General features: G+C 36.3%; 1 protein-coding gene across 1 annotated transcript; it reads left to right on the top strand.

Moving 5' to 3' along the window:
- The first annotated feature begins 6,315 nt into the window (after window positions 1-6,315).
- Window positions 6,316-9,988, top strand: LOC132053083 (transcription elongation factor TFIIS-like). Its single transcript, XM_059444926.1, has 2 exons — window positions 6,316-6,642; window positions 8,735-9,988. The coding sequence occupies exons 1-2, from the start codon at window positions 6,490-6,492 to the stop codon at window positions 9,728-9,730; spliced, it is 1,149 nt and encodes a 382-aa protein (XP_059300909.1). The 5' UTR covers window positions 6,316-6,489; the 3' UTR covers window positions 9,731-9,988.
- The last annotated feature ends 467 nt before the right edge of the window (window positions 9,989-10,455 follow it).

Raw genomic sequence — 10,455 nt, 5'->3', positions numbered from 1 at the left:
TCGCCTTGGCAAGCCTGAACAACTTCTTATTCCCGCCTCTATCCTTTAGTTCTGCATAAAGGTGTTCAAAACCTGCCGTTCTAGGAAGTGCAGAGGTAAAACACAACTATTAATAGCAAAACAAGGTCGTTGATCTCTTAGCAAAGGATGGGGCAAGGAAAAAACTTTTTGATAATGTTAACATTTTGATTATTCCTCCTATATTTGCTGCTGAAATGTTTTGGGCAGACATGTTAGAAACTATTATTTATGCACGAACATATCTGTTTTGTAATAGTTTTCAGGGTGGGTACAAACCAGGACAACAAAGGGACGCAAGCATCCGATCTACCGTTTTAAACCAAAAGAAATTACATAAAAGATGGCAACTTTTTACAATTAGCATGGATTTGACAAGTAATTTAATACCATCAACATAAAAAGATATACAATATTTCTAATGTGTGTAAATTAAATATAAATAAAGTAGCATTTCCTATCTCAAATGTTATCACCAACTTATTATAGCAAATTAATGTATTTTTCTTAAATCAAACTAGCAATTGAAACTTATATTAGAGATCCACAAATTTATCAAAACTAACTTTGTCATTAAAAAAAAAAAAAAAGACTAGCAATTAATAACTCTCAATATTGTTGATGGAAAATTAGGAGAAAAAGTCACGGGTGTGGGTCGGCCCGCAGGCCCGAGAATGTAATGATATTCTGTTTGTAACTCGACTAACTTTGACCTTAAATTGTGGGGGGCTCTAGGATTTTGTATCATTTTCAGTTCCATTATTGCAAAGCAAAACCTAGGTGAGAGGCGAAGATGACAAGTCCATCAGCAGCAGGTAACGGACTGTTCAAGTTCCTCAGCCCTAAACTCCGTCCTCAATCTACCGATATCCAGGCCGCCGCCATGTGGGGCGTCGCCGCCACTACTGGCGCTCTCTGGGTCATCCAGGTTCTTTTCTTTTGAGATCTCTACTTATATGTTTCCAGATCTTTATCTTTCTTCCTACCCTCCCCAGACCCCATTTTATGGGATTTCACTGGGTATGTTGTTGTGTCATGTTTCATTTAAATCGGGTAACTTTTGCAAGTCTGACATGGAATGGTGTTGATTATATTATGAATCATGTGTTTTGATTTTCGTTTGATCTCGTATATGATTATCATTATCAGATGCTTAATCAGGATTAATGATTTATGTTGAACTGAGATTTGAAGATGTTGAATGGTTGAACAATCGTAAATTGTTATTCCCTCTCGTCCCAATTCACGTGAGTCTTCGAGAGCCAGATTGGAAATGATAATCCCTACGGAAATATGATTGGCTGCCATCCTAGACACCGTCTTATTGGCCCATAGAAGTTATCTAATCCGAGCAGATCAAACCTTTCTTCTTCCTGCTCAAGCAGATGCCGAACCTCATTATTTAGCGGCTTTCCCAAGTCAGAGAGATGGGTGGGGCCTTTCTGATAGGCGTGATGAAGGAAAGGGCAATAAGCCTTTTAGATTTCGAGAGTAAGAGAGTTTTTCCTTGACCGCGATTTTTTCATGTCTTTTAAATATTTTGAATTGTTAATTATTGTGACTTTAGTACTACTTAAGTTCAGATATGTAAACTTTATTTTTAAAAACTTAAAGATTCTATGTTTGCATTCACGGTCGAAATTAAGAAATTTGATTTTTGATATCTGCACTGTGCCACATAAATTGGGACAGTGGGAGTTGTTTTTTGGGTTTTCCTAATGACTATTGTTCCTAGATTTCATGACCTGTAAGGTATTCCGACCAATGTGCAAAACTTTAACAAATCCGGGGGATATGGTAGGGAATTGATGTGTTTGGATTGAGGAATGTGGAGGTAACAGAGGGGACAGATAGGATATTGCTAGCGCAGACATAATAACTTTGGCTTAGACCCTGTATATGTCTTAGAAAATCCACAAATTAAGTACAGCGAATAGATCCCGAATCCAATAAATCAAATGAGATGTGGTAGAATTCCAAGCTCGAACCCATAATGTTTAAATCCTCGATTCACATCTGGTTAAGTGGTAAGAGCGCAACACGTGATGTGTGGGGTAGGTGCATGTCACGAGCTTGAACAGCTCTGCTACAAACAAAAATCTAATATTTAAGTGGAGAAGGGTAGAGGGGTGGACCCATTATCCACCGAGTTTCGAACCGTACGCCACATTCCTCGAGGATTTCTTGGTTTTCAAAAAAGTTAGTTTATTCGGGCATTGTGTATTCATATAAATTTTGTGATATAACTGGTTACGCCCCTTTGTTTGTTTCTTCTAAAAAAATTTGTTTGACCTATTAAAAAAGGAAAGTGCTTATATTCGTTTGCTCTATAGTCTATGTTGTAAGAAGTTATTACAGTATCTGCCCAATCATTTTGGCAGTGAAGCTCATAGTTTTCTAGTTTTCCTTGCGTTAAAATTTTCTTTAGCAAGTTTCCATTGAAGTTTAACAAATTCATTGACGGAGAAATATGAATAGTATTTTAACTATATTATATGTCAAACTGAGTTATTATGTCAATTACTCAATTAGTCACAAAACCAATTTCCACAAAACTACTGAATATTATCAAATTCATTGACGGAGAAAATAAGAATAGTATTCTAAATTATGTGTTAAACTGAGTTATTATGTCAATTACTCAATTAGTTAAAAAACCAATTTCCACAAGACTATTCAGCTAGCTCAATCGGTGTTATTAAAATCTATGTTACTCGGACTTTTCAAAAATATCGACGGGTGCGTGTCGCATCCTCCAAAAGTAGTGTATTTTTGGAGGATCCGACATGGGTGCGACAACATTTGTGGAGAGTCCGAGCAACTTAGATTAAAATCCATCGCTTGTCACTGAGCACGATGAAGCGATGTGTCATCACTCCATGGACGAAGCTATATCTTCAGAGAAATGCACTGTAAACAATGACGTAGAAAGTGATTTTAACAAGTGGTTGAATATTTGAATGCCAGCTTTGAAGAGCGGGTTATTATTTGCATTATTGCAATTGGATGCTAAAATTAGTCAATTGGTTTTTTTTTTTAGTCCCTTATCAATTTTTTAAATTATTATAGTACTGAGTTCATAATTGTCTTGTATTTTTTAATTTCTCGTAACTTGTGCGCTTTACTCCAAAGAAGCTTGCACATCACTTCTCACTTAATGCCCCATGGATGTTGTCTCTTCTTTGCGCTTTTTGCTTTTAGAAACACTGCACTCCACAGGTAAAAAACTTACCCACACTGGGTGTTTACACCAAACCAATGTAATATACCTTGATCAAGTGATTTAATGAAGTGAATATATGCATTAGTTAATCATGATTAAGTGCTAGTTGTGTATATTCAAACACGTCATATATCTATTGGTTTGGTGTAAACACCCGGTGTGGGTAAGTTTTTACCGCACTTCACAAGACCCCTATCTCTCTCCCAGTATTGGTTCCCCTCCTTCCTCTTCCATGCTCATATTCCTGCAGGCCCAAGTTAAAAGACCAAAAAAAGTGAAGTGCTTCAGACATTGTTGATCTTGATAACATCTAGGTCAAAGAGTTACAATAAGCTGTCAGTTAATGAGAAAAATACAGAAGTTTTCCGGTGCATTTGTTGTGGCTACTGGCTTGGTATTCCATGGAAGTTATGCATGAAAGATAGGATTTTGGTGAGGGGGGTGCAGATGGAAATAGTTTTTTGAGCTATTGTTTTTTACCACAGCTTTATGCTCTTGTTGTTTCATATCAAAAAAATTGGTGCTCTCAATCTAAGTTACTCGGACTCTCCTAAAATGTCGTCGGGTGCATGTCCGATCCTTTGAAAGTAGTGTGTTTTTGGAGGATTCGACATGGATGCGGCAACACTTTTGAAGAGTCCAAGTAACTTAGCTCTCAATTGATCTGTTGCTTGAATTCCTTAACCGACCCATAGTGGCCTTTTATGAGTTGCCTACCTAGTAATTAGTTTGAAAAAAGGTTCTTCAGGATGTATCCGCGATGATTTCTTTCTTATATCTGTGTTGCATGTTTAAAGTTGTTTGGGGTTTGACATACATGTTAGGTTTCATTACACTTCGGAGTTTTCTGAAAATATACCTGTTTCTTTCTCTTGTTTCGAAAGATCTTAAATAAACTTCCTATCAGGTTTGATAAGACATTTCCTTGACGAACCTTAGCATTTTCCTGCAGTAATGAGTAACTTTCAATTTATGTCGTGTTAAAAAATTCAAAGATATGTGTCAAACAAATAGGAAAGGTAGGTTTAATTGTAGATGCTAGATGAGATGAGCTGAGCTGGAGAAAAGTTCCTTGAAGTATGCTTAGCTGGATGGGATATTTATGTAATTAGCTGTTTGATTTGATATCCCGGGACTTTATTTATGTATAAGCAGTCTTAAAAGGTAAAAAGAAGGTGCTGATTAAGTTTTTACCCTGTTACCGGCTTTTTACTCCCTTTGAGACTGTTCAATGCATTTCTAGTTAATGTAGTTGTCACCACCTCAGCTTGTATATAAATTTGATTTACTGATGTCATATAATTTTATTTGTTTATCTGACTTCATACATTCTTCACGTATCTTTGCAGCCATGGGATTTTTTAAGGAAGACATTTTTTGAGAAGCAGGAAGAAGAGAAGTGAACAAAAATGTCAACGAAGCTGGTAGCTAACTGATATCATTTTGATGATAAACAATCCTTGAGCAGGATTTAGTCAATAATAAATTTTCATTTCTTGGTCATCGTTACTTCAATCATGAGCCTTTGATGGTTAGCTGCTTCAATCAATTTTCCGTTTTGAATTTATTTTCCTTGGTCTAGCTTTGTGCTTCATTAGTGTTCATATCGTTAACTTGATGCTTCCTATGGTGTACTCACTAGAAAGAATCATGATATGTGTATGAGAGTTTGAATGGGTTTTCAAAATAATCAGACTTTTAATTTCAATTGGTGCTCATGTTGAATTTTCCCACATCATTTTTTGGAAGCTTTTGTGTCTAGGATAAATTATGGCTTTACAGTTTCTCCAGGAGAGCAGTTATATAAGATGCTATACTTATCATCCGACTTATAGCCAGTGGCTCTTATCTTTTTTTTTTTTTTTTTCTTGGGAAGAGTAACAAAAGGGAGGAGAATCTGGAAGAGAGAACTCTATTTGTTTTCACCATTTTTATGACATAAGATAGGAGAAGTATACTTGTATAGTATCAGGGCTTTGAGTTCAGTGCTAAGAACACGAAGCCAACACTGACACGGAGCTTGCTTTTTGAGAGGAAATTGGATTGGTGGGTGGGTACTTTCCGAGTTTTGATGAGCCTGTGAGTTGACTCACATGCGTATATCGATTATTTGCAAAGAAAAAAAGAATGAAAATGTGCAAGTAATCAACTAGCAAAAGCAAGTAAGAGCCCGTTTGGATTGGGCTTATAGGCAAAAATTTTTCATAGCCTTATAAGGCTAGCTTTTAGATAAATTAAGTTAAATGGGTCAATTATTTTTTTGAGGCTTATTTTAAGACAAAATAGATTTCTAATTTGGCCAAAAAACAAACTAAAAAAAAGTTGAAAACGAACTTTATAAAGCCCAATCCAAACGGGCTCTAAATCTACTGCTGAAATAGACTCTTTTACTATTGGATTGCTTAACTACTTCTTTTCTCGTATACAAAGCATCCCAAAAGAGGCAAAGACACTGAAAGTCACTCGCAAGCTTCTAAGTAGAAAGTATGCTTTGCACGTGTAGAACAAACATCTCATTAAATTTGCAACTTCAGCTTCTGTAGTCTATCTTTTTGAGCCGTTATCGGATTTTCCAATTATAGAACTTGAGACTTCAAAGAGCCATTTGGTCCCTGGTGTAGTCCCTCCTATTCAACTTTTCTAAACTTCGTTGTGTACCTTTTAGTGACAAGAGAATGTTACTACAAAATGTTTCACTTAATTAAGCATTCTGTAAAGAAATTGTATAATACGGTAAACTCTTTTTTTTTTTAAATAAAAATAAAATCTATGTTATAACCACAATTTTACTATCTGGCAGTCACAATTTAATCTTTGATCATAAACGTCCCACACACTTTTCAAATATTTTAATCTATAAAAATTTAAATATGTCAAAAAAACAAAAAATGGAAAAGAGAGTAATGAAAGAAACTGAACACATGCTTATCAAAAAAAGAAAAAAAAAAAGACTTGTCAAACAGATTGGACAAGTCCAGGAGTTGAACCCAAAAAAAGAAGTGCAGTGAGTTCCAAGTTTGAGACTTGGCTATATGTAATCTCTCATCATTGGATCTTACATCCAGTGTCTTTCTGTGCCGTACACGTGGCACAACAAGCTCGATTATCTCTTCCCCGCCTACATCTAAGCTCTAGGGTTTCATCATTCGAAGAAACGCCGAATCTTCACCAGCTCATAATTCCTGAAAAAGAAAAAGAAAGGAGAAGTTAATTGTTAGTCATTATTGAGATCTGATTGTTTATAAGAAATGGAGAAGGAGCTAATCGAGCTGTTCGATGCGGTAAAGCGAGCGGCTGATGCTGCCGCTGTTGACGGCGGTGCAGATGAGAGTAGATGCCTTGACGCGTTGAAGCGCCTCAAGAAATTCCCTGTTAATTATCAAGTCCTCGTCTCTACACAGGTACACAAATATATTTCACTCATCTTGCAATTATATACTTTTCGCTAAAACCAGATTTTAAAGTGCATCAACAGAATTCAACTTCTGTTATTGCCATAGGGTAAGAGTGTTCTAACACTTCTATTTATTGCACTAATTTTCCATAAGAAAAAAAAAAAAAAAAACTGAAATCGGGCAAAAGTTATTGCTTTTTCTCTATTCGAGTGTAGTTGCCGTTTAAAAGCTTGCATTTTGGATTGTTTCAGTTCTTCGAATTGTTTTTATTTCGTAATATTAATTGAAGTGCTTCAGGAACTATAGGGGAATCTATATGTATATTTCCTTGGAATACAACTTTGTACATGGCAACATTTGCTTACTTCTCTTTTTAAATTATGTCAAAAGTAATATATGAATATGCAAGGAATTTTCAATTGCTTTTTTATTTTCTAGTTCTGAGTTCTGATCATCATGCTTCATCAAAAAAGAAAATAGTAAAAGCAAACGTTATTTTTTTGATATGATAACTTGATTGGCTCTAAGGTGAAATCCTTATGCAGATGAAAAAAGGGCTTTAAGGATAAAGGTTTGCTACTTAATGAATCCTTTGAGATTGTCTGCAATGGTCATTAGGAATTAAGGCTTCTAGAAATATGATGCCATGACCATTATGTTGTTTTAGTACACTAGATATGCTAGCTGTGTTTTCCACTTTTCCTTAAAAGAAAATGGGTGCAGAAATATAGCAGATAGTTCTGACATTTTCAGAAACAGCCTATCTACCCTACAAAGGTAGGGGAAGGTCTGCGTACATCCTACCCTCCCCAGACCCCACGTGTGGGATTACACTGGGTATGTTGTTGTTGAGAATATCCATTAGGCTGTCTTGTCTGTTTTGTTTCTTATGTGCTTGCTCAATGGTAGCTCTTCCAGTATTGAATTACAAGCCAGCAATTTGTATCCTACTAGTTAAAGTTCATAAAGTGGGATCACTTTAACTTTCGAAGTGATGACCCCTTGCTTTATATTGCTTCTTTGCTTTAAGTGACAGAGTAATCGTTTTAATTCCTGATTTGGAATGATCACTTCTATGCTTCTATGTGATGGGCCAATTGATTTTAATTCAAAGGGATAGTAATCCCAATATTTCAATCCCACAACCTTGGAATTGTGGTATCAAATTTTCAAATAGAAACCCAGAAACTCACCTAATTAGCGTTAGGGAAGCTAAAAAGCATATCAAATGTGGAACAGATCCTTCTTTTTAAATAATGAATGAATCTGTTTTCTTTAAATTATTAACAATGTTATTAAAAAGCGATTGTTTTGTAACTTAAAGCGACAGAATGATGTAAAGTTAGGGGCTATTGCTTAGCATGAGAAGTAATGGGATTTCGAAGAAGCACACGCCTCGAACAGATGATGAAAACCAAGGGAGAAGCAGTCTATTCAGAAGTTGAATGTAAAAGATGAAAAGGAAAAAAAAAAAAAAAAAAAAAAAAAACTAAGTTACCATTTTTTTTTTTTTAAAAGATGAATAGGAAAACGGAAAAGACAAAAAGGAGAAAATATAGGACATTTTGGTATATAATTCCCAGTACTCCTCTGTAAGTGTGTTTCAGTTTCATCTTTGTTATCTTCTTCTTTCCTGGTTTCCGATGACTCTTATTCAACCTTCTGATCTCCATTCTCATTGATTTGCTTCTTTCTTTTTATTCTTCTTCTTCATAATGATACTTTTTCTGTTTTTGTTGTGCAAGTCCTCTTTCTTTCATTTTTTCTTTTGGAGCAAAAATAATCATGGGTCAGTACTGTAAGATCGTGTTATGGTTATTGTTGTTGTTGTTACTACTAGTAATACTATTATTCTCAAAAAAGTACTAGTACTACTATTATCTCTTTCTTTTTTCTCTCTTTTTGAAAAAAAAGGGTTAGTATCGTGAGTTAGCATGGTTTCATTCTCTCAGGGGCTTTGCTCGAGATTGATTCAGGAATTTCATTTACTGGTGTTATTACCTGTTATTGTTTTGTTGTTACGGTTGTTTTCCACTAGGAGCAGCTCGTCTGTTAGTGGATCCTTTTTCTGTAATTGACATAGTGGATTATGTTTCAGGTGGGCAAACGCCTCCGAATATTGACAAAACATCCGAGGGAGAAGATCCAGGCGTTGGCTTCTGATGTAGTGAAGAACTGGAAGACTATAATTGTGAGAGAGACAATGAAAAATAAGAACAGCAATGAAGTAAATGGGGAATCTGTAAAAGCTGAATGTGCTGGCGATGATGGTGGTGAAGGGAATAAATTTCAGCATGTGAACTCGGTGAAGGTTGAAAAGGTGTCAAGGGTTGAGAATGTGAAGGTTGAGAGGTCAAGTTTTGAGAGGTCAAGTAAGTCTCTGACTCCAAAATCTGAGAGAGCAGTGACTTCAGAAAGTTCCTTCACCGGCATACAGTCTGAGAATGCTACTGTTTTGAAGACTGAGAGTACAACTTCCAAAAGTGTAAAGATTGAGAAGAAACCCAAGGATGAGAAATTGAGCTCTAATGTGGCAAGTGCTGCCCCACCAAAGCTGTCTGCTCTCGTTTATTGTAAGGATTCTGTGAGAGACAAAGTTCGGGAGCTCCTTGCTGAGGCTCTTTGCAAAGTCTCAAGTGAAGTTGATGACGATTTGAGGGATGCTGTGAATGCCTGTGATCCTTATAGAGTTGCAGTTCAGGTTGAGACTGCAATGTTTGAGAAGTGGGGTAGATCTAGTGGTGCCCAGAAGTTTAAGTATAGGTCAATAATGTTTAACATCAAGGATCCAAACAATCCAGATTTCAGGAGGAAAGTCCTTATAGGACAGTATCCACCTCGTAGTATTATTGAATTGAGCCCAGAAGATATGGCAAGTGATGAAAGGCAAAAGGAGAATAAGAAGATTAAAGAAAAAGCATTATTTAATAGCGAGCTTGGAGGTCCTCCGAAGGCCAGTACTGATAAGTTTAAGTGTGGTAGGTGCGGGAAAAATCAAACCACTTACTACCAGATGCAAACTCGGAGTGCTGATGAACCGATGACCACATATGTCACATGTGTAAACTGCGATAATCGCTGGAAATTCTGTTAAGCTTGATCTAGTTAGCATTTGTAACTCAGTGGTATCACATGATGAACTTCATAGGTCCTTTCGCAACTATGATGTAGTTTGTAGGTTATTTTTTAATTGCCTTATTTGAGGCGGTCTCTGATATGCATGGTACGATCGCCCAAGCTATTTTATTGTACGGGATATTGTGACACTGAACTGTCTTTTTCTTTTCTGAGTCAAAATTGTAGCACAAGTTTATTACCAGCCCTTTTTTGTCTATCTATGCTTGATCAGAGAGGTGTGACTCCTATAATTTTTGCTATGGGGATGGACTCACTAAGGTTGAAGATCTAGCTTCTGTTTGAATCTTTTGGCAATATGACAGCGTCTGGTTGTTCACTGTGGAAAACTAAGGGGGAAATGTCTGTATGGGTTTCCATTGTACACAATTTTCAAGTCCTTATGCTCCTGTTCAAAGTCCTAGGGGAGTTGACTTCTCAACAGTATTCATATCTGTTTTACATTTGGTTCTTCTTCCTTCACCAGAAAAAGAAATCCTAATTAACAAGTAGTTGCTGTTCTATGGACATGTCATCTTCCATAGGTTCTTTATGAGCTGCATGTGAGGTGAGATCATGGTTATAGCAGCTGCTTTTCTCCATGGAGTACGACATGCATTAATGTATTGGAGGTCGAGATAGAATTCTCTTATTCATGTGCAATCCCGCTAGATTTGCATGCTTTGCTGATTTCAGGGCGAGGTA

The sequence above is a fragment of the Lycium ferocissimum genome, chromosome 1 (assembly GCF_029784015.1).
Source record: "Lycium ferocissimum isolate CSIRO_LF1 chromosome 1, AGI_CSIRO_Lferr_CH_V1, whole genome shotgun sequence".
NCBI classification, from domain to species: Eukaryota; Viridiplantae; Streptophyta; class Magnoliopsida; order Solanales; family Solanaceae; genus Lycium; species Lycium ferocissimum.
Note: the sequence above shows the minus strand (reverse complement) of the source record. Positions and strands in the feature narration are given on the sequence as shown.

Excerpts from the sequence above, each read along its gene's own strand:
- LOC132053083 (XM_059444926.1), top strand. The coding sequence starts at position 6,490 with ATGGAGAAGGAGCTAATCGAGCTGTTCGATGCGGTAAAGCGAGCGGCT. Across the intron at positions 6,643-8,734 it reads AAGTCCTCGTCTCTACACAG|GTGGGCAAACGCCTCCGAAT; the intron begins GTACACAAATAT and ends ATTATGTTTCAG.